Genomic DNA, 22732 nt, shown 5'->3' with positions numbered 1-22732 from the left:
GTAAGTAAGTAATGTTATGCTTCCTAATCAGATATCAACCTACAGTACAATTATTACAAAATCAATATTACAATATAATTTATATTTAACATACATATTTAATATATATGTGTGCGTGTGTGTATTTTCATACGTAATATTAAGCCAGTACGGCTTTTGTTGAGGCTGCATTTAGACCTCACATGATTACCTATGACGGGCACAGTATCCGCTGTGTTCAGTGCTACTCTGGCTATAATTTCGGGGTCTAGCGCTTCTGTGGCACAGCGGAAGTGGTTTGTCCTCCCGTTGCATTGTGGGCACTGTAGTTTAACTGCTACAATGATGGGCGACGTCACTGCAGAGACTAGCGAAGGGACGCAAGCGGTCAACTAATCGCTTCAGTTGTGAAACAGCTCGATAAGGTTTGGAGTTGGGCGGTACGGCACTCTAGTCATTTCAGTACAACCGGGAAAAGCCGTGTTTTCTCGGACTTCTATTTTATGTTATGAAATACCAAGCGGAATGATAAACGAGTCTCCCCCCGTACAAATAATCGAACTTGTTCACCATCCTGGTTTTTTAATACGAATTTAGACACCCGCTTTACTACGGACTCCAGTTCCCGGCACACACTGCGGGAATACATGCATGGTTTTCAATTGAGTGTGAGTGTGGTTTACCATGGGAGTTGTAGTTTCTCCCCCCCCTAGTTTTCTTTTCCCCCTCCAAAGGTTTTGCGAAGCTTGCATGTGAGGCAGGCTGCACTCTGCAGCGAGAATTACATCACAGAGACATGAAAACAGTGGCCAGGTAATGCTTCATTATTATTAACTTTTAATTCCACGGGTAGGGTGCATTTGTCGCCAATTAAACCCCTCTAAAGCGGAACGTGTGCCTGTTGCGCATGTTCAATCAGCCCCAAGAGCGCAGTCGCTTCATGTCGGGGAATTAACGCCAAACAATCATATTCGGGTTTATGTGACGTAGTTAAGGGTGATTGTTCAGGCAGCTGTGATTTATTTCGAAAGAAAAAGAAATACTGAGCAAATGTAACATTGAGCATTTTAGAATATAATGATATGTGTATATGTTTAGTGCGTGGCGTGTTGTAAAATGCGTGACACCGCACAATAATGTAGTGTGCGGGGATCTGAAGGCAACGCCGCAACACTGGGTACATTAATGCACTGCGGTAGGAATGCAATTTGGGCAGGACTGGGTTGATTCTCGTAAATGGTGTCATTTCCCGGTGGCTGAGCATTTTCAGTAAAAAGAAAGGATACGAGAAAATAAACATGCATCAGCTGTGCCAGACTACCAATATGCATTTTTGTTATTACTAAGGCAAGACTGGGTTTGTATACAGTATTAATGGATGTTATTTAGCTGTCTTATTGTGTGGGCACCTAACACATTCACCAGCATGAAGTATGGGAAACGCAGTACATTAATAAAATAAAATACATATAAAAATAAACATCTAGGAGACATGTATTCCTTGAATACAATTACAGATGCATAGATTTGTGTCCATGCACGCGCTCCAAATCTATATTTTTTCTTGATTTTATTTTATATATATTTTATTGTTTAATCTGTCATGTTCGACATGCTATTATGACTCATTGAATGGGACTGAGAGATCAGTGTCATTGATCCCTTTTTTGTTTCTCTCCAGTCTTACGAACGGACGGGGTTGCAACACACATATGCACTAGTAATATGGTGACCTCTTCAGGACATTTCTGTGCAACTGTTAAAAACAAAACGAAAAACAAACAAGAAGCCCTTACAGGAAGTTGACAGGGCCCTGCACTGTAGATTGCATTGTGTTTGCGTGTATTGTTGTCTTGTGAAGGGACGTGCAGTAACACAGAGAGGGGGAAAGGCTTCTCTTCTCTGCATCTGCAAATTGCCTGGTGAGGGAAGGTGATCCACTTTTTTCGGGTTAGTACTGTCATTTCGTTAAGACGTGTCTGTGCTGCTGCTCGGTTGTGTTTTCCGGATCATGCATTCAAATGCTGCAGACTTACCTGTAAACTGCTTCACAATTCTCCTTACTTCGCGACTTTAGGACTGTGATAGTTATTTATGGTCACCCAGATTGAGAGTGTTGGAGAAGAAGAAGACAATACATTGGTGTTTATTATTATTATTATTATTATTATTATTATTAATAATAATAATAATAATAATAATAATGTTTTATTTGTTGTTGTAAAGGACTTTTTTTTTTTTAAATAGACTTGTTATACAGTGGATGAATGAAATATCCTGTCAATTCTGCACACATGCAGCCTGGTGCTTGGGCCAAGAGGAGACGTTTGACTCACCTTATCTTAACACACAAGAGATAAATGACACCAAACACAAGGTCACCATTATATATATATGTGTGTGTGTGTGCCTGCTTTCTTTTCTTTTCTTTTTTTGCAAAAGTATATCCATTTCTGTGTCCAACACAGTGCAACCTGTATTGGGCTTCCCCTCTAGAACAGGTTTTGATGTGCATTTGCAATAGGAGTAATTTATATTTATAATACTTTTCTCCGGTGTAGTTGACATTGTGCAGGACTTGTGGAGTCTATCCAAGTATGTGTTTACATAGCCGATGTGTCTTAACCTATTTGTCAGTGGTTGGCTTCTTTGTGATAGTGAAAGTAAGAGTCCCCCCACACAGTGGCATGTGTGAGTTGTTGTTCCCTGTGTGACGAAGCCAGCGTATTCAGGGTAGCACTGCTGCGCTGGTGACCGGTGACAACATCCTGGATTGGTGAGAAGCACGCCTTTGAAGAAACAGCACATGTGGGCTGGGATGTGTAACACTTGACTTTCTGGTTATCATTCTCAGCCGGGGACCACAGAGTTTCCACAGGAAACAGTTGAGTGTGGCACCTGTACATCTGCCTGCCGAAGGCTCCAAAAATAGCATGAGCAATCGCTTCTCACTTGCTCTCCCCAGTTCTCCGAAAATTCAGAGTTCCTGTAGGGTTTGTGGCAGCAGGGTGAGAGGGCAAGTCAGTTGCATTTTACAGAGCTGTATGGCCCAGTAGGGTGTGAAAACAGTTGTAGGTCTAATGCAGACTTTTGTTTATTGTTTCTCCCTTTCGTTTGCTGCTTTCTGTTCTATAATAAATCGAATCGAGACAATTGTTTAAAAGGAGAGGAGAATCTTGCAGCATAAGAATTTTCTTTTTCTTCAGACTAATGTGTCACATTTCTTCTTTGTTTCTTCTCTCATCACTCATCACTCCGGTCTCTCTCTCTCTCTCCTCACAGCGCTGCCTGAATTTATGGGAACATGTCCAAGAAAAAGGGCAGGTAAGGCTTTGAGGGGTTTTATCTGCTCCTTTCACCTCATGTTTGTCTTGCGATTGACCCCATAAACTGTTCTGGAGTTCGTCCGTATCCCCACTTACCTGCCAGGTAGTTTTGGCACGGACATAGATAGAGGAATCCCAGCTTCAGCCGGATCTGGTTCTGCGAGCTGCGGACACCTATATGTTAGCCAGGACCAAGTGCAGGGAATTTTCCTTATTTCTACTTACCTCGAGTACATCTGTGTAGAGAGATGTAAAATACTATTAAAACGAAATATAGGCTTTTTTCCAGTTTTTTCTGACCAAAACCCAAATATATACCAATGTTTAATATAGTTCATAACCTGTAATTGAGGTTAGGAATTAGGTAATATTTATTAACCTGTAATTTATTCCTCTTCTACTAATACAACCTAAAACTGTATGATTATTATTATTATTATTACCAGAAACCTTTATCCAGGGCAACAGTTTACATGAGAATAATTTTAAAGTATTACAGTGCAGTAATGCAGTAGTACAACAGTTATAATATGATGTGTTGAACACCGTGCAGACAATCCATTTCCATTCATTTTTGGCCAGACAGTTTGTTTACTTCTTCAATGGTTAATGTTTTTCTTTCCTTTTCTCCAGGAAGCGCAGCAGCGGGGAGCTGAGTGACACGGTGACCCCCGACCCAGGCAGTATCCTGGGCTTGCGGATTCAACACAGCTGGCGAGAGAAGGGAGCGCTGACCAAGTGGAAGGGCACAGTCCTGGACCGGCTGAGCGTGAACCCCTCGCTGTTCATGGTGAAGTACGACGGCTTCGACTGCGTCTACGGCATCGAGCTCTTCAAGGACGAGAGGGTGTCCGGCCTGCAGGTCCTCAGCGAGAAAGTGGGTGAGTGTCGGCGTGGTGGTAATCACCGGGCTGTCTTTCCCTGAGCCTGTCTTAGGTCACACCTTGTTTTTGTTCCTGTTCCTGTTTTGTTTTGTTTTTTGTGTTTTGTTTTTTTTCCCCTAATGATTTTTATATAAAAAAAATTGTTTTTACTTGTTTAAAAGGTGGTTGTATGCAAGTAACTATTCCAACTCAGTACACCAGCTACTTATAATACTGTTTGTTCTGAATGTTTGTGTTTGTTTGTTTATGTATTTATTTTTCTATAATTATTTTTCCATTTTCCAAGAGTGTGGCCATTCCTGTCACTGTACATAACAAACTAACTGGAGACACACCTTCAAGTCCGAGTTCTTCAGCTGCTGCCGTGAAAGGCAGACTTGTGAAACTTAATATATTTATTTTACTTCTCGTGTCGTGACCCGGTGATGTAATGGAAGGTCTTCTGGTTTACAGTATGTAGACAGAGAGGAAAAAGAGGAGAGTGGGCGTGCGACACGTTGATCTTCTTTTGCCCATGTCTTGAGCAGTGTGGGTGGGACGATGCCCTGGTAGCTTGTATTGGCAAGGAATTTCTCTGGTGCAGCAGTTAACTGTGAAAGTGCGTGCTAAGACAGTGGGAGATGTGTTAGTGTGCGATGAGTAACTGGTACTGCGGAAGACATGGCAGGGAGTCTGTGTGTCAGTCTGAGTGGCATCCATGCATCGTACTGGGCCTGCTGTGATCCAGCCAGAGGTTACCCAGGAGACACTGCGACCTCCCTCCAGAGTTCACCCAAACGGGGGTGACTCCTGCTGCAACCACAGGCATTGTATTGGATTTCCTTCCAAAGATTAAATGAAAGTGTGTTAATCAGGTGGAAACTGCAGTAAAGACAAAGCACATTGTTGTTTTCATTTTGTGCTTGCAGGGGGCTGTGTAGTGTTCAATGTGGAAAAAATGAACAGAAGACGGAATGGGTCAGATTGTAGCAGGGCCCGTTTTTTGCCGTAGTTGAGCCTCTGTCGGTCTTTCTCTGTTGACGTTCGGCATTTAAGGTTTGAAGCCTCCAGCTCAAGTAGCCCTTGTTTTGCAGGTCATCGTGGGTCACACTTTTTTTTGGACAACTGTAATCTTGACCAAATATTCCCTTTTGTTTATCTGATGGTAAGTGCGAATTCCACACATTGTTTGTCAAGGAAATCTGCCATGATCAACAGTGTGCTTGTGGAACACAGTTTCAGCTGGGAGAATTAAAAACCAAATTAAACCATCACTGCTCTGCAGGCCTCTGAGATAGACGCTCTACACACAAAGCCCAGCATTGAGTAATTCCAAACACACTAACCCACACAACCTTGGAGTGCTAGCCGCTCTCCCTCCTCCTTCCTTCTCTCCCCACCTCTCTTCCTGTTGTTCCTGGCATCTCCTGACCGCCGCGCTCTGTCCCACACAGTGAACAACAAGATCAAGATGCCCCGCGACGCAGAGGAGCTGGTGGGCAAGGCGGTGGAGCACCTGTTCGAGAAGGAGGACGGCGAGAAAAACGAGTGGCGCGGGATGGTCCTCTCGCGGGCGCCCATCATGACCAACTGGTACTACATCACCTACGAGAAGGACCCAGTGCTCTACATGTACCAGCTGTGGGACGACTACGAGGATGGAGACCTGCGCATCTTACCTGAAGCAGGTGAGCACCCTTGAGCTCCCCATCAAGTGTAACAGCCAGGCTCTTGCACAAATTGTCCTGGTGACACACAAATGCACTATATTTCTGTTATTATGCAGATGCATCTCAATCAGCTTAAAATATATCCACATCTAGGCTCAATCCTGGCTCGAGGAGCCGTCCCTGGTTGTGTCTCATCTCCGTCCCTCTCCTGCATTTTGTCCCCTCTCTAGAGAACAGACACCTACTTCCGGCAGACAGGAAGCCAGGGGAGGAAACGGAGAGCCTCGTGGGTAAGCAGGTGGAATACGTCACTGACAAAGGGGTGAAGAGAACCGGCCTGGTAATTTACCAAGTGCCGGCCAAGCCCTCCGTCTACTACATCAAATACGACGACGACTTCCATATCCACGTCTACGATCTGGTCAAGACATCCTAAAGAGACACCCTCACACACCCCCTCCTAGCCCACCGCCCCACCCCCTCCTCTCCAGCTGCACGTAGCCCCCAGTGTGTTGTTGTGCTGTCCTGCCTCCTCTTCTCCTCCTCCTGTAAAAGGGAGGGGAGGGGGAGGCGGGGTGGCTGAAATACAAGCAGTCTCTGAAGAAAAAGGGACTGTGCATTATTTCAGGGGGAGGGGGCCATCAAACTAAAACAGCCTTCAGAATCCCTGAGAGAGAGAGTTAATTCTGTCTGGTCTCCTATTTAAGGCACACTGCCCTGTCTTGAAGTGTCATGCTTTAGGTCACCACTAGGGGGATGGGGGAGCAGCACCCCTTGACACTGTGCTTCAGGTTTTGGAAGAGGGTAAAAGTCTGCAGAGGAAGGCAGTTTGAGGCAGACGTGGGTTCTAAAATAGTAATCTCCATTCTAGAACATTCGCACTTCGCAAGCAGGGACAAAGCTAAGGCTGGTCTCAGGATTTTCAGGATTTTGAGTATGGAATGGAGGGGGTGTGTGGGAGAGATTACTTTGCCATTATAAAAGTTCCCCGAGACCCACCCTGTGCTGCCAGTATCTGCCTTTTCCGCTTCCTCCCTCGGAAAAGGTGGCCATTTATTCTGTGTCTTTTAAATCTTAGCTTGCTAACGATAAAGCGAATTCGGAAGCCTACGTTTTATTTTGAGGTGGAATAGTAGGGCCTGATGATCCGAGAGGGGTTTGCCCGACGGCTTTGGCTGTTCAGGAGTCGGCTCTCACTGGAAACTTCTGCCATTCGTGTTCAGTCCCTCTGCCACTGCAACACACCACAAAACAAGCAGCGGCGATGTTGCAGTTGATTTTTTAAAGACGGCACCACTAACAATACCCTCATTAATAGATTCCAGACTGTTGATGCTCCTTCACATCACCTCAGTGTTAAAGAAAATGAAAAAGGACAGCAAACTGCTTTTAAAGCGGGAACACATTAAACTTCTCCTGATCCTCCTGGTGATGCCTACTGCGGCGGTCGCAAAACTCCCTAAGAGTGAGTAGGCAAATCACGTTACTGTGTCCCCCATGGAAGCAGAAACGCTGTTGCTATTATTTAAAAAACAATTAATTAATTAAAATCAATGAAAAACTCCTAACAGGTTATATCAGCTATAAATAGTAATTTATTTATATATTTTGAAAGATAGTTTATGTTGTAGTGGTAGGAATGTTGTAAACAATATTCGCTTGCGAGATTGGAAAATATTTTCTTAAAGCACGCACGCTACTTTTAGAGGAAACAAAGGCTCTTCCCAGGAGGGTTCAGACTATTTTGCGCTTTCTTTTTGTTGTTGCTTTACTACGCAAGAAAAAGGCACATGTATTACAGCTTTAGCTCCTAAGAAAGCAACTAATAAAGGTCCTTGGAAATTTGGCACCCGGATAAGTTTGCAACAGTCTTGGATCGTACTGTTGTTTCTCATATTAGACCTTGGCAAGACGTGTACTATAATTCTGTACTGCGCCCTGCTAAATTATCCGGAGGTCAAGCACACATCAGCGCGGCAGGAACTGAACTGCTGTCACAAATGGAAAACAACACTCGTGAACTGAATTTTAATTAACGTTGTCCGGTTGCTTGAGCAGAAACCCTCGGGAAGTCCCCTGTTTCAGTACATGTGCAAAAAGAGAGAAAAAAAAAAAGTAATGCATTCCCCAAAGGAGTTGGACACCACATGATTAAAAAGCAAATTAAACATGGCCCTCAACTGTACACCTGCAGGACTATGAAAGAAACCTCTGGCAGGTGGCTTATTTAATATTTGCCCTTATTCCCCAACTTTAGCACTTTGAGTTTAAATGGCAGAACACTGAAATACTTCTCCACCATGGGTTACAAAATCCATGAAGAAATTTGAGCGGATTTTGAAAGTGTCTCTTCAGAGAAACTCGAAATTGGACTCGTAAACACTAAGAGATTGAGACCAAGACTGAAGACAGTGTGTCCTCACAGTATGGAAATCAAAGGAATTTCAAGTACAGCACATTTTGTTCTTGTGTGTTTTAACCAGATGGAATGATTCCCCCTTGACATAAAAATAAGCATTTATAGGAAATCAGTGCTTCTTAAATATATACAAGCAGAAACGACTCCTATTTATGATCCTCAGAAGCTTTGAAATTGCATTACGCATGGTTGATCATTTTTATTTTACTTTATACTTTAAACCTAAGAAAAATATTAATGATGTATACTATAATTTATTGGCATCTACTAAGCATTTTGTTTTTTGTAAGGATACTTTTATGCAGATAATGAGAACCATCTTTTTTTTTTTTTTTGGAGGATATCACGTAATAAAGAGGGAGACTCAGTATTTTGTTCACATGTTATTGTTTCCCTCCAAAGTGGCATTAATCATAGTCCAGAAGTGGGGGCAAGCTCTTTAATTTGACCTAAGGTTTTACAGGGCACCCCAAACAAACCATTTGAGATACAACTTGTGCAAGAATTCTTCAGCTTTTTGTAAAACCCCTTTGGTACAGATTTGTTAGTTGGTTAAATGAGAAAAAAGATCATTTAAACATTTTTTTTAAATGGAGAAAATCATGAACAGGACAGCCCCCTACTTTTCGTTTCCTGCTACGTGATGAAGGTGTTGTATTTATGTTACGTATCGCCAAATCCACAGGCATATCGTCCTTCGTGTCAGGAATCCCGTAACCAGTGACTATAACTGTTTTTTTGCAGTTTTATTTTTATTTATTTTTCAACTATGCTATATATGTTTTCAATGGGCCTGATGCTAATCTCACAAGCCTGAAATACATATGATTTATGCTTGTAAATCTTCACCTGCTTTTGTTCATGGGAAAGAGGTCTGTAAAACACCTGTGTGTGTCTGCTGACTTTGTGGGGGGTGTTTTAAAATTGAAACGACAGTGCTTTCACATATGACCTAACCAGTTCTATTATAAATCATTGCTGCCCTTGGATTTCTCTTTAACAAAACCAAACAAAGCTACAGTGATGTTTTTTTCTTTGTTCGTTTTAGTTTTTCATTTTGAAATTGAACGATCTTTAAAAATGAGCTTTTGTGAATTTTGTATAGAAATTTGTTTGATGTGTGTGTTATAATTTTGAGAATTATATATATATATATATATATATAAAAAAAAAACGGAAAGAAAAGAAAAGACTGTGTTTCTGCATTATAGTACATTGTGGTTAGTCCTGTTGGGATTTTGCACTGGTTTGGAACCAGCTGGAGCCGGAGTCTGAACTTGATGGAAGTCGCTGCTGAATCAGGAACAAATTCATAGTAACAATAGTAGTAGTATTATTAATAATAATAAAAACAGTAAACATGATTTACTTGTGTGATTGCAATAAAAAAAAACTATGACAAAAACTATAATCACCTTTAAAGAATTATGATTGGCTAAACACAGCAGATTTGTTTCTCCAGTCATGAAGATCCACCTCTTGCCAGAAAATATCAAAGAGAAGACAGTGAGAATGGGTTACAGGGTCTCGTTAAGGGGGTCCCCTGTAATCACACTAAGCAACACAATCATGACCTTATCACGGGTGATCGATTGACACCTAGGCAGCCGGTATACCCACCACTTCCTGTTTCAGCGGCAGCCGTGAAAGGTGTGGAGTTAATTGTTTCCGATTTAATTTGTCCCTGAAGGGGGTCACCCAGCACACCTGGTCGTTCATAGGCTTGTAAAATAGCAACACGGAAATCCAGCCAGATACATATACAGATACAGATACATGGGATACATATGCAGAAGGCCTTTTTTTGTGTGTGTGGACGGGGTGAGGGATTGAAATTGCTTAATTGGACAAATTAAATCTCTCAGTCTGGGTTCTCATGCAGCCGTTTCTCGCTCATTGGAACCACAGTGGCTCTTGAGAACCGAACAGCTTTGGTTGGTAGAATATATTATTCCTAATAACAACTACGGTTTCCAATTGATCTAACCTTCAAAGCAGATCACCTTCAAAAAAGAAAAAAGAAAGGATAGTAATTATAATAGTGATGGTGAAGAGGATAAATGTTTTCAACCTGCTCTGACACGAACCAGTCCCTGTGGAAGAACACAATGTAAAGCATGTCTCCATTTGCCTTAGTGTTCAGATCAAACCAAACCATCTGTGCTCTTGTACCGATCTGTGTTATAATCCTTGTATAGTGTAGTCAGTGTCTAGAGGACTACAGCTAGATTTTAAACTGTACACTAACAGATTGTCACATCGTGTATCAATACACTGAAGCCAAATCTCGGGTCCAGGCCTTGGTTTGAGTGGGTGAAGCGAGATTCTTCAGATCGGGGGAAAACCTCCGTGGAGAGGTGGCAGGATCGTTCCGTTTCCATTTTCCGCTGTGCCGCTTTCAGCAGAAGTGGCCTGACCGATTGGGTACCCTCCAACTTCAATAAAATGCTCCCATCACACACAGTCAAGAAGACAGATTTGTGAATGAGATTAATAGCAGCGTGTGTTCTAAATCATAAATTGTTGGGAATATTGTACAGGATGTTTGAAACTCAAAGCAGTGTGCATAGACAGGTAGGTTTGTTATATTTTTATTTTTATTTGTCATTAAATTTTTTTATTGTCATAATAAATCAATCTGGAAGGCAGATTTTGACTACAAACCCCCCCCCCCCCCCCGAGATTTGGCTGCCAAAATATATATATTTTACAATTGTGTGTTCTGGTATTCCAGGGTAGGTGATGTGTTTGCAAGTTTTTTTCTCTGTAATGTGTACATTCACTGCAGTGTTGTCTTTGAGCTTGCAGGAATCTTACCATGAAATACCTTCCGTTTTTTGCTGCTTTACCAAAGCTTATTTTGAGTAGTTCTGAATAGTGTAGCATTCACCATTCACTCTCTGTGTAACAATGCTATCGTTAATAATAAAGAGATATTTTTTTGCACTTGTCAGTTTGTCTTTCCTCTTACTTAATATGTTTAATGGTCTTGCAAAATTACGGCCCATTTTGACCTGCCTTTCTGATTAAAAACAACCAAAACTAGGACTTTTTTTAGGTCTTTGTTGCAGGTATAAACATCTCCCACTAGGTGGCAACACAGTTAAACAGACTTGGGTCTTGATCTGTTGCAGGTCTTTAATTCAGTGATATTCTTTACACAGTGCTAGCTCAAAATACATTGTGACCCCTCTGCTCTGCCTGATAGGACATCTTAGAGATATGTTCATGGTTTCCAAATGGATGCCCTGGTGATATAAATAAAATGTATTGAATTGTGATATGGAATAGTTTAATAGTTTGTTGAAACCCTGTAGAATTCCCTTTCATTAAGCAAAACACAGCAGATTTTTATTTTTATTTTATTTTTTATTGTCACTGATCAAGCCATTTAGAGACCAAACCTCCTAGCTCATGTAGACTGAAGCGTCTTATTTTTGACACTGTTACTGTAAAGATGGTAGCATTTAGTTATTTACAGATAGGTACAGTTGTTATACAGGTTAATAGCACAAAATAAGGTGTTTTCAAGTGGAATTGGATGAGAGAGAGATCCAGAGTGAGAACTTCGTCAGTTCTTGTTCTTCGAGACATATCAAATGCATTCAGTAATACACGCTTTTACAGCGGGACTCTCCTACTTGCAGCTCTTTCAACGCAGGTACCAGCAGTTTTGTTCAACCGAACCCCTGAAAAATACATCTGTAGTATTACAAGATGCTGCCAATTCTGACATCAAGTGCTTTGCAAGAATCAGACATTGGGTCATGCTTTTGTGCGATTCCCAGCCTGGGATGCTTTCTAAGTACAAATAAACAAAGCTTTTCTTGAACCATGAAAAAACTAAAAAGAAAGTGTGATTAAATAACAGCTTGGAACAAAAATACTTCCCTTCGAAATCATCCGAATTCTTCATTTGACAACGCAGTGCAATGCAAGGGGGCTAATTATAGACTAGGCCATTTGAGCAAATCTGGCCCCCAGATGCATAAACCTTGGGATTAGTAAATATATTTACATCATCAATGGTGAAATGACTGAACACAATGTTTGTTTGGCCAGCTAACAAAAAAAGGGACCTCAATTATGTAACATAAAGCTCAGGAATGAGAGATCCACAGCTGCTGCAGATTCTGAAGACCAGTTTCGCAATTCTTCAAATCGGGGATCAGGCAACCTCAGCCCTTTCATTCCGTCCCACCTGTCTGTCATGTCTTAGGTTGTTTTTCCCCTGACCCTGCTGTTTGTTGGAGAAAAAGAGGAGGACTTCAAATGGAGCGGAATGGAAGAGGTAAGGCGGTTCATGGGCGCTCTGAGGGTGATTGCTTGAGGAGTTTCGGTCTTTAAATTGGATCGGCGGCAGCAGCCAGGAAGCGTGACAGGTATGTGCGTGCTTTTCACTTGGCCAGCTCTTTCAGGTATTGGACCCCTCGACTGCTGTACTCGCAGGCTCTCGTGGGGGCCACGGAGAGGGCAGACATCGTCTTCTGGACACCTGCAAGAAAGCACATGTTCACAGTCAGTCAGGAGTCAGTACAACGAGCACTGGGCCCGGGCTGAGCTTCTCTCGGACATATGGCCTACAATCTGTGCACACCTACAGGACTTAAAGAGTGTAAGCAGCTCCTACTGCAGGGAAAGGTCATACTCAGTTTCGGCCTGGGGGTTTTGAAAGCCAGTCTTCAGGTAAGCTTGTTATTTTGTGGGGTACAGCAGTAATTGTCAGTCATGTTCATCCAGCCACTCTTAACTTGTATATAATTTGTGCTCTTACCGGAGTTCCATGTTTCAGAAGGGGAGAACTCTATTTTTGGAGGTGCAGGAAGCTGGAGGGGAAAAAACAAATCATACATTCATTTATTATGCTTAAAGGAGGACCACTAGCTGGAATAAACCAAGATGGTGCCCTTTGTACTTACCTCCCATCCCAGATACTTCATCCACTCATCCACTGCTGGGGGGATTGCAGCTTTGGCCTTGTTTAGCACTTCCGAACCCTGGGCACTGCCCCCCAGCAGGCCCTGGTCATAGGCCACATACACTGCCCCCCCTGCCACGCCTACCTTGGTCACCAGCCTGCAACAAAACATGTGCACACAGATAAATACATGGACTGACAGGGGGTTGGAGTATATATATGGGGGGATACTGTACAATCAGACACATAAGTTGACACACACTCGTTATTTTTCATTTAGATTGCATTTCGTTTCTGTCCAGGGTGTGGAAACTGGTCTTGTTAACTAGGCTTTAAGGCGTGTTGTACGATATCATTTGAAAGGTGGGCCAAGTCACATTACATTGTGCAAAGTTAAATCACAGTTAACAAAGACAGTGTGTAAATATATAAACCTCAACACACTATCGATCTGTAAGAAGAAACATGCAGGTCAAGTTCCAATAGGATGTATATATGAAAAGATCATTATAAAAGTTATTAAATGAGAATTGTGCGATATTGTAATGGCTGAGGATGTGGACGATAGATACATGTGAGATATGATTGTGGCAGCCACGGTATAACGCTTCCTAATCACTATACATAACCTATTGGTTACATGCATTTAATAATGTTTAGCTTAACCAGCAGCTCTGTGCTATATATAGCAGGCCTGAGAAAGTAACTCACTTTACTAGGGGGAAAATCCTGGGAGCCATCAATCCAACAGCGAAGCGAAAACAAATATAATACTGACAAAACCGGAAACAAGGCTAAATGAATATATCTATATATAGCGCTACGGACTCCTACAACGCCACATGCACTTCACAAGGACAACTCCAGAAAGGTCCTGTCAATGTGTTGTCCTCTAGCTTGTCAATAAAGATTCCTCATCGAAAACAACCTTCGACTTCCGGTAGAGACGGGTCTCCTTTGCGCGGGGCATTGTGGGAGGTCGAGCGAGTTCCGGTTAGAGTTGCGCGCCGGGGATCAGTATTTTGCATCACAAGTCCATTTCAGTGCTACATTAGATTTTAGATAAGACGCTATTTACTTTTATCGATAGCGGGCATTTTCTTAATTCTCATATCATTTAGGAAGAGTCAAGTGCCATATGATTTTGAGGAGAGAAGATGTTGTAAGTGTATAAGAAAAGCGTGCAGAGGGTTACCAGTACAGTTACAATACCAGCTGCAATTCCCAATCTAGTTTGATTCCCCTGATTTTAAGCTGAATTTCGGCTCGCCACGCCATTTTTTAAATATAAATCGTATTTGTTCTCTAATAAACCGTTAATTATATTTTCAGAAATTCGCAGCTTGAACCTACATTGTTATAATACTGATTATTATTACATTATTATTATTATAACAATGCAGGTTATGATTATTATTATTATTGTCACATGCAGAATAATTATGTCTTTAACATTGACATCCATCTATTTGGATACACTCTTTCTAACTGGGTTCCTCAGTCAGCCTTTCTGTTTCAACTTTTCAGATTAACTTGCAAGGAACATGAATATGCCATTTTCTGTCTTTAGTTTGCTCTCTATATGGATGTTGATATTGTTTGTGTGGAAGGTCTGCATATGTTCTGTAACCCCCAAAATCTTGATAACAAAATAAAATAAACACACAGAGAAAATAATACAGAAGTAAATAACTTGAAAGACAGCAATGCACAATTCAATGTTGAAATAAATATATACATGGACATTTATCTATCTATGTGTCTGTCTGTCTATTTCAACATGCATTTCTTGATGCACTGATGTATGTATAACTGTGTGTGTTTTGAATGTTGGCGTGGACAATGTCACTGGCGAGGCCACGCCCACTGCACTGCAGGTTTTATAACTGGGACGATCAGCAGCTCAAGCACGGAAACCTTTTCAGCAAGAAGCGGGGGGCACTTTTGTCCTCGTTGACTTAAACCTTACTTGGCTGAAACGTCCCCCATTGCAACTACATAATTACAATTAGTTGTGCAGCCTAGGACCATGGCGATGCTGCTCTGATTATTAAGAGGGAAGCCAGAGGGACGGGCTGCCGGCTTTATTTCGTGTTGTGGGTCTGAAGCCACACGGGCTGTCACACATCTGACAAACACATCTGTTGGGTTTTATTTTATTGTCATGCAGATGTTTGGCAAATTGCTCGTAGTCATCACAGGGCTGAGCGCAGCTCTGGTGGCGCTCATGTGGAGAGACACCTTTGAACCAGGTAAGTGGTTAAAATGCACATGCATCTCCCTTGCACTGGTGCCACTCTGGGCTGTGTGGTGGTTTAAAGCAATACTGAAATCGTCTCTATACATGTGCGCAATTCAGGGGTGGGTGTCGTTTTCTTGGTGGGCTTGAGTTGCTACTTGCAGTTGGCAAGTATTATGATTACAATGTGTCAGGTATTTAAATGGCATTTCAAAATACGTTTGTATAACTCCGATTATACCTGTAAGATGTTGGAAGGCAAAGTGTAAATAATAAGGGTTATATTGTTTTATTATTATTATTATTATTATTATTATTATTATTATTATTATTATTATTATTATTAAGTCTCAAATGAAAAAGCAAAGAATAAGTGTGCAATGCCTCTTGCCAAAGGACATTTAAGAACTGGGCTTGAAAAACATTATTAACTTAAAAACTAAAATGCTTTTTGGACGTCTTCTTGCTGTTGTTGTTTTTATGTATGTATGTATGTATTTATTTCAGACATACAAGGAATGAATCGTCCTAGGTCACTGATAGGAATCGGTTGGTTGGTAGTAGGGAGATGTATCTTCACAACTCGTCACATCTCGCCTGGGTTCATCTGGACTTGCTGCTGGCAACTGGATTTATGGGCCCCCAAAAAGTGGTGCTTTCTCACTGAACCTTGAAATCAGAGTTGCTCCATTATAGATTATATAGTCACCTTTCAAGATAGAAATAGCCATGTGAGACAGTTATGATAAGAGCTTTAGATGTGCATGGACATTGATCTTTATTGAAATGGAGAAAGCAAGGTGTCAAGGTTGCTTTCCGTCAGCCAGTGTGCTGGCACTAAATTGCACTTTGACATGGAGCTAGTTATGAAAGCACACTCGCTCCATGTTTTGTAAGAAAGGATTGATTGCGTGATGCCTGGTTCTAGTGTGTGTTATTGCTAAGTCCACAGTTCGTGCTTTTATCTGATGAGATAGGTGATGCATACAACCGTGTTTCTTTACCTTTAAAACAAATTGTGTGCTTGCTTTTCACTTTTCAACAGTGGTTCTTAAGGTGCGTCCATTGAGTGCTGGTTTGAAAGAATGTGTGTGTTTAACAGAGGAAAACAAACTTCTTTTACAAGAAAAACAGGCTTCAGATCGGAAAGGAATGTTTAAAACAAATTCGGTCATTGCTAACTTCATGCATTTTCTTCCCCTTCTGGCTTTTCCAAATCACATAAAAGAGAAGATCTGTGCATTCAAATACAACGTGGTGTTACAGAGGCTTGAAAATGATCAGTCAGCCTCTAAAATGCATTGCAAATCAATCTGTTTATGAATAAACCCGGATCGCACAAACGCACAGTAATTAGTGTTAAGACATTCACACTTAACTGAACTTCCAGTCTCCCTTCCTGATGGATAAAGACACATGACAAGTGTGTACAAAGAGATCTTGTGTACAGTAGGATGCATGCACCAATTAGGTTATTTAATAAGGCACAGCAATTAGGAAAGGGTGTAAGTGTTTTTGCATTAACTCATGGGCTGCTGGTGTGTTTGTCCAATCCAGGACTCCATTTGTGTTTAAATGACAACACTTGTGTTACTTTCAGTTTCCATAAAATATTTTGGAGAAGCTTATTTTCCTTTCAGGGAGACCTAAAACAATTCCTCAAACCAAAACCCAAGTGTGTCTAACTTGTGATTTGCGTTCCTGTTATGGTTCAGAGGGAAATGGGATGCAGGAACCTGCTCACAATCCCAGAGCATCAAATGTCACAAAAGCTTTAGGAAGAAACATGACGCCTAAACATAATATTGCAAAGCTGATCATTAATTCCAAGCCTATAAATGTGCATTTTGATCATAGAGAACCTTCTATTTCTCCCTCTGTGAAGTGTAGCCCTTGCTCACTGGAACACTTCATTCCTCAGAGCATTAATATCCAGTAGTAGTAATCCACGGAGTGAGTGAATTAATTTATTTGGAAACAATGGCATCCATTGAAAAGGTTGTTAAGTTCTCGTATGCCTTTTATGTAACTGCTTTTTCCCTCTCTACTATTTCCTAAGAACTGCATTTAGCCAGTTCTGCTAATCTTTATGGTGCTTTAGTATCTTTAAAGCACTTAATTATAACATTTCTAACCTGAATGTTTTAAATTCTTATTTTACCTATTTGATTGAAAGGTTTGACGTTTTCTAACTTGCCTCCTTCTTGAATTCAAGTATTTGGTCGGCCAGGCTGGTCTATAGTAGGTCTTTCACCATTTTTAATTTTAGTTCTTAATTACCTCAAGCTAATGTCTTAATTGAACCAGGTTCATGATCTGAAGAGACATAGAAACTGTGACCACTGGAAGCCTAGTGTTCTGCAGCCCTGTGCTGTTGCCCACCTTCTCTTAGTGGAGGCTGGCTGGGAATGATGCTCTCACGATGCTCTGTCTTTCAGAGTCCCTGCGAGGAGTCCGCGTCTTGGTGACTGGGGCCAGCACCGGGATCGGCGAGCAGATGGCCTACGTCTATGCCCGATTCGGGGCTCAGATCGTCATCACCGCTCGGAGGGAGGCTGTGTTGAAGCAGGTCAGTATTGTACATTTGTTATTATTCTTAGCCATCAGGGTTGCATCAATATTGACATTCTCTCCATCTCTGTTGTAAGCTGACCGCCTCATGGACGTGAAGGTGTGATTATTGCTTTGCCATGGCAGGTGGCAGAGAAGTGCCAGGAGCTGGGGGCACAGAAAGTGCTGTACATTCCTGCGGACATGGCTGTGCCCACGGACCCAGAAAGAGTGGTCAGGTTTGCGGCTGAGGAGTTGGGCAAGTTTCACTCCATTCCAGGGTCTGGGCTCTAGTTCAATCTGGCTCTTTTGCAACCTTTATAAGAGTGGGAAGACTGAACTGAGAATAGTACAATGCTTAACTGCCCAATCATGGTAGCATGCTTTTGAGATGGGGAAGGAGGGAAAAAAGAATACAAGACTTTGCATTTCATGGAGAAACAAATAATGCCAGTGAGTATGAACTTGACATGCGGACGTGCCTGATTAGGACTAGGCCTTCACCGAGTCAGATCTGCTCTCGTCAGGTCATGAGCGGCCTGGCAAAACAAAGGACCGAAAAGCTCTGGCCCAATTCTCCTCTGGTGTGTTCCATCTGCAGGTGGTCTGGATTACCTCGTGCTGAACCACATCGGCCCGAGCCCCTTCGCTATGTGGGATGGGGATGCGGACCACACCAGGTGGCTCATGCAGGTACCTGTCCTTTTTGCCCTAAAAGTTTTTGAATATTTCTATCTCCTACATCCCCCCAAATAAAATGGTGGCGATAATAAATTGTAATGTCTGGTTCAGGCTTCAGTCCTATAAGGCCGTAGCGACGCCGTTGACTGTCTGTCCCCCGTTTTTCCCAGGTGAACTTCCTGAGCTACATCCAGATGACCTCGTCAGCCATGCCCGTGCTGAAGAAAAGCGGGGGAGCTATCATCGCTGTGTCCTCCATAGCAGGTGTTTGACCCAGCTCCCCAATGCCCCTGTAGATTTAAATTGAGACCTTAATTGAGATTAATTGATGCTCAATTTGACATTTTTAATTCAGATAAGTGCAAATGTATTAGTTCAAGCACCACTAGGACATTGAGGCGGTTAGGACAGCAGGTCTTGGCACTGATACTTCTCTAACACTTAGATTGTGTGTGTCTGTCTGTGTGCGTGTCTGTCTGTGTGTGCAGGGAAGCTCTGCACTCCTTTTGTAGCGCCTTATACGGCCACCAAGTTCGCCCTGAACGGCTTCTTCGGATCAGTGCAGCAGGAGCTGGCGATGCAGAGAGCTAACGTCTCAGTGACCATCTGCATGCTGGGCCTGATTGACACCAAGTCTGCCATGGACAAAGTGAAGTGAGTCTCTGCATCCGTTCTATCCAGCAAGGGATGAGAAATGGCAGACATGTTGCTTGGAGATAATCTCAATCATATCTTGGCTGCTTTTCCATATTAATTGTGTTAAGACAGATGAAGAGACTGGACTCTCTTATATGTCAACTTGAACTCGTGTTTCTACCCAATGCAGGTTCCCACACATCCCTATGTTGTAGTATCCCTTCAGATGGGGGAATAAGAAGTACAAACCTGATTGTATGTGCTTGGGTTTTCAGGGGCTATACGACGATGCCGGCCTACCCTGCCACAGATGCCGCCCTGGAGATCATCAAGGCTGGGGCCACGAGGCAGAAGGAGTTTTTCTACCCCTGGTTTGGGCACCTGCTGTGTCTCGCCAGGGACTTGTTCCCTTCAGCCCGCGACTGGTTCATTCAGAACTCTTACACTTATGAGCCATAAACCGGTAAAGCCAGTAATGCTAATGCTGTGGGAACAGTGGGGACAGTGCAGCAGGGGATGCGGGGAGAGCAGTTTGATCCATTTTAAAGTTTTAAGGTTTTACCACAAATTACGGCAAAATTGTGCCGACGAACCAGAGAAAGGGGGCAAGCCATTGCTATAAATTTAATGCGTCTCCCTTTTGCCCATTTCCTCCCACTTTAGATCTGTAATACTTGATTTGAAATAAATAAAAATAGTCCGATTGAAAGGTACCTGTAGTATCTTTAGGCAGTTTACCCTTAAGGACAGGCGTGGTCCAAAAGCAAAATCCTCGATATCCAGGCATCTTCCCTCCTTAGAGTGGGGGAAACGCCGAAAACAGAAGACCGTATATTACCTCATTACCACAGGATTGTACAGTCTGGCCGCGGCAGAATGCCTTCTCACCAGTCCATGTCGGGCTTCAGCTTTAACTTCCTGTTTAACGCTCCTTGCTGCGGTACGGCACTGTTGACTCTGCTGTCACTCAGCTGGGACATCTCTACTCCGTGGATTGGAGTGAGTGGGTCATCGTGGTGAGATTTTAGTAAATATCTGATAACTGCCTGTACGAGTCCATAGTGAACAGGCCTGCAGAAACAACAGGTGGACATAAAGTGAAAAGTTAACAGAGCTTCTAAATGTTTGTTTTTTGTTAGTTTTTTTCACATCAGGATAATAAATACTTGAAAATCAAGCACTTTTCTTGTCTTATATTCCAACACAAGGATAAAAGGAAAGCTTCAGATCACAGATTACATGCATTTTAATGGCCACTTTTATTGTACATTTCTTTAAACTGCGATTAGGATAACAATCTCTAGAGACCCAACTGGTCCGACCACATTACATGTTGGTTGTACAGTTTTAGCGCCATTATGGCGAGACTTCAGCATCGCATCCTCTTCCATGGCTCAGAAGACGGCCCATTCTCATCCGGCAACTTTTTCACATGATTATCATGCACAGAACATGCAAAATAAGTTTTATTTTAATCTCTGTGGTAATGAATTCCTCACTGTGTCCGTCTCTGATATCCAATCTCCTTGCATTCCTGTTTTTCCCAGGCATCAAGAGACTGACCATGACCCAAGCCCAAATTAATTACATACCTTTAAGCACAACTCCCATAGCCTCCCTATCTGTGTGGCTTAAAGTCAATCATTAGACACAGCAGATGCAACTTTTCACGAGCTTCCTGTCCTCACACAATGGCCCCAGATTTGAAAGGCGGCCCTGTCCTTTTAATGCACCATAAAGTATGTGTGCAGATCAGATTGACCCACAGATTTTACTTTTATCTTTCATAGATCAGATAACTTTGATCCTTCTACTTATTTTACATTGTAATTATCCATGATTGTGTATCTCTACAATTGACATTTAAAGCCAATGGTGTAATCAAGTTTTCTATTATGTTTAAAAACAAACATTCTCACAAGATGCCTCCTCGTGCCCTCCGACCAATTGCCTACGCATTAGTCACACTCTGACCTTTAACCTTTAAACCCGCTGCCTAACGCAGATGTGTCATGTGTTGGTCTGTCACGCGGGCAGAATTGATGGAGATCTGCGTTTCTCAGGCCAGGGGTCACGGCCTTCCGCAGGGTCACAAGGAAGGCAGGAAAAAAAAAAAAAGAAAAGCCACAGATCCGTGCTGTGTACTGTGGGACGCACACAAGATGAAAATGAGTGTGTTGTTTACTACTGGGACAGGCTGTCAGGTTCCACATCAGTGCTTTACATCTTTACAGTCCCTGTGGGCAATACATGGTCCAGTTTCTGTAAAGAATGAAAAAGGATCTGGAAAAAGATGTGCGAGAACATTTAAATTGCCACTCTCTCTGTATTTTTAAAAAGAAGGTTGTTAAATAAAAGGATTTTTTTTAAAATGTGAATGGTTCTGTTTCAGCAGGGATTGCCACACAGGTCCTGTCCTGTCCAACTGAGATCTTAATTGCTTAATTGAATCCTTAATTGAACTAACAATGCAACAGAATGCTCAATTATGTAATGAAGAGCTCGTTTGGAATCAAAAATAACAGGGCAGAGGGTCCTCCGGGACCGGTTTGGGAATCCCTGTGTTGCACCACAGCTTTACTGTCTCCGTGATGATGTGCGTCTGAACGCGTCTAGTTCTGAGCGGCAGCTGCGTGCTATGGGGGTTTGTCACCGCCAGGGGGCAGCACGTACTCGCGAATAACGCCGCTGTGCTCTGCATTGCCCTCAATGATGAAACCGCACTGAAATCATCGACGCTGCTGTGAAAGTCTCCCCGGAGGTCAGTACTCATGTATACCTAATTGCATGTTTAAATAAACTTGTTTCAAAGTCATACAATCTCTGACCATTCTTAGTTATGGGAGAAATCGTACCATATAGGGATAAACATTAGCCAAGCCCTGTAATTAACTGTAATACATCTAAAACTAGGCTGCACCTTTAACCCCCAATTTAGCCTCTTACTCCTACTCGTCCATAGGCTGTACGAGGTTCGTTCCCGTAATGCAAAAACCAACGCTTGTAAAATATTCTGGCAGTATTTTTTTTTATTCCGACTACAATGTTGATCTATATTTACTGACTCCTCACACTGGAAACGTACGGGTAGAATCAGTGCGCCCATCTAGCCAATCAGAGGGCTGCACTGATTTCATTGATGTAAATAAGTTCGGCTTTCACCTGACATGCTATAGACGTTTCCTAAACAAGAAAAAGATAAAAGAGTGCTGACAAAAAGTACCACAGGGGTCTGTAACCCTTGCATGTCATCCTAGGCATCCCGTCTTTTCATCGGGCACTTTTCACCTTTTCCTCACCAGCGACAATTCGTCACCAATTGTCACATTCTTCACCTATTTGATTTATATAATCTTAATCGCACACCTTTTTATTGATACCACCGATGCATCACTCTGTGTGCTTGTGTACATGGTGAGCAGACTGTCCTCATTGTGCGCAGACTGACCAT

The 22732-nt window shown here is 42.3% G+C and overlaps 3 protein-coding genes across 5 annotated transcripts; 2 read left to right on the top strand and 1 right to left on the bottom strand.

Moving 5' to 3' along the window:
• The first annotated feature begins 381 nt into the window (after positions 1–381).
• Positions 382–11203, top strand: LOC136718576 (spindlin-W). Of its 3 annotated transcripts, XM_066696336.1 has the most exons (6): positions 1665–1929; positions 2227–2356; positions 3262–3303; positions 3939–4186; positions 5623–5856; positions 6069–11203. In XM_066696336.1, exons 3-6 carry the CDS (start codon positions 3284–3286, stop codon positions 6272–6274), a joined length of 708 nt encoding a protein of 235 aa, XP_066552433.1. In that variant the 5' UTR covers positions 1665–1929; positions 2227–2356; positions 3262–3283; the 3' UTR covers positions 6275–11203. The 3 variants fall into 3 exon arrangements, with proteins under 3 accessions (XP_066552431.1, XP_066552433.1, XP_066552432.1); XM_066696334.1 differs by lacking the exons at positions 1665–1929; positions 2227–2356 and adding an exon at positions 382–792; XM_066696335.1 differs by lacking the exon at positions 2227–2356.
• Positions 11204–11605: 402 nt separating this feature from the next.
• Positions 11606–14101, bottom strand: micos13 (mitochondrial contact site and cristae organizing system subunit 13). Its single transcript, XM_066696337.1, has 4 exons — positions 13887–14101; positions 13177–13333; positions 13032–13083; positions 11606–12752 (listed from the first exon to the last, which is right to left on the bottom strand). The coding sequence occupies exons 1-4, from the start codon at positions 13913–13915 to the stop codon at positions 12655–12657; spliced, it is 336 nt and encodes a 111-aa protein (XP_066552434.1). The 5' UTR covers positions 13916–14101; the 3' UTR covers positions 11606–12654.
• Positions 14102–15057: 956 nt separating this feature from the next.
• On the top strand, positions 15058–20458 carry hsd11b1la (hydroxysteroid (11-beta) dehydrogenase 1-like a). Its single transcript, XM_066695802.1, has 7 exons — positions 15058–15427; positions 17853–17983; positions 18112–18223; positions 18566–18657; positions 18816–18909; positions 19134–19299; positions 19557–20458. Exons 1-7 carry the CDS (start codon positions 15340–15342, stop codon positions 19738–19740), a joined length of 867 nt encoding a protein of 288 aa, XP_066551899.1. The 5' UTR covers positions 15058–15339; the 3' UTR covers positions 19741–20458.
• The last annotated feature ends 2274 nt before the right edge of the window (positions 20459–22732 follow it).

The sequence above is a fragment of the Amia ocellicauda genome, chromosome 22 (genome assembly GCF_036373705.1).
Source record: "Amia ocellicauda isolate fAmiCal2 chromosome 22, fAmiCal2.hap1, whole genome shotgun sequence".
In the NCBI taxonomy this organism is placed as follows: domain Eukaryota; kingdom Metazoa; phylum Chordata; class Actinopteri; order Amiiformes; family Amiidae; genus Amia; species Amia ocellicauda.
Note: the sequence above shows the minus strand (reverse complement) of the source record. Positions and strands in the feature narration are given on the sequence as shown.

What these genes read in the sequence shown, in the direction of transcription:
- LOC136718576 (XM_066696334.1), top strand. Translation starts at nt 3,284, where the DNA reads ATGTCCAAGAAAAAGGGCAG. An exon ending in ATGTCCAAGAAAAAGGGCAG is followed by an intron (nt 3,304 to 3,938) that starts GTAAGGCTTTGA and finishes CCTTTTCTCCAG; the next exon opens with GAAGCGCAGCAGCGGGGAGC. An exon ending in GGTCCTCAGCGAGAAAGTGG is followed by an intron (nt 4,187 to 5,622) that starts GTGAGTGTCGGC and finishes TGTCCCACACAG; the next exon opens with TGAACAACAAGATCAAGATG.
- micos13 (XM_066696337.1), bottom strand. Translation starts at nt 13,915, where the DNA reads ATGGCTCCCAGGATTTTCCCCCTAGTAAA. An exon ending in TGAAGTATCTGGGATGGGAG is followed by an intron (nt 13,084 to 13,176) that starts GTAAGTACAAAG and finishes TTTCCCCTCCAG; the next exon opens with CTTCCTGCACCTCCAAAAAT. An exon ending in TTCTGAAACATGGAACTCCG is followed by an intron (nt 12,753 to 13,031) that starts GTAAGAGCACAA and finishes GCTTTCTTGCAG; the next exon opens with GTGTCCAGAAGACGATGTCT.
- hsd11b1la (XM_066695802.1), top strand. Translation starts at nt 15,340, where the DNA reads ATGCAGATGTTTGGCAAATTGCTCGTAGTCATCACAGGGCTGAGCGCA. An exon ending in GGGAGGCTGTGTTGAAGCAG is followed by an intron (nt 17,984 to 18,111) that starts GTCAGTATTGTA and finishes TTGCCATGGCAG; the next exon opens with GTGGCAGAGAAGTGCCAGGA. An exon ending in CGCTGTGTCCTCCATAGCAG is followed by an intron (nt 18,910 to 19,133) that starts GTGTTTGACCCA and finishes CTGTGTGTGCAG; the next exon opens with GGAAGCTCTGCACTCCTTTT.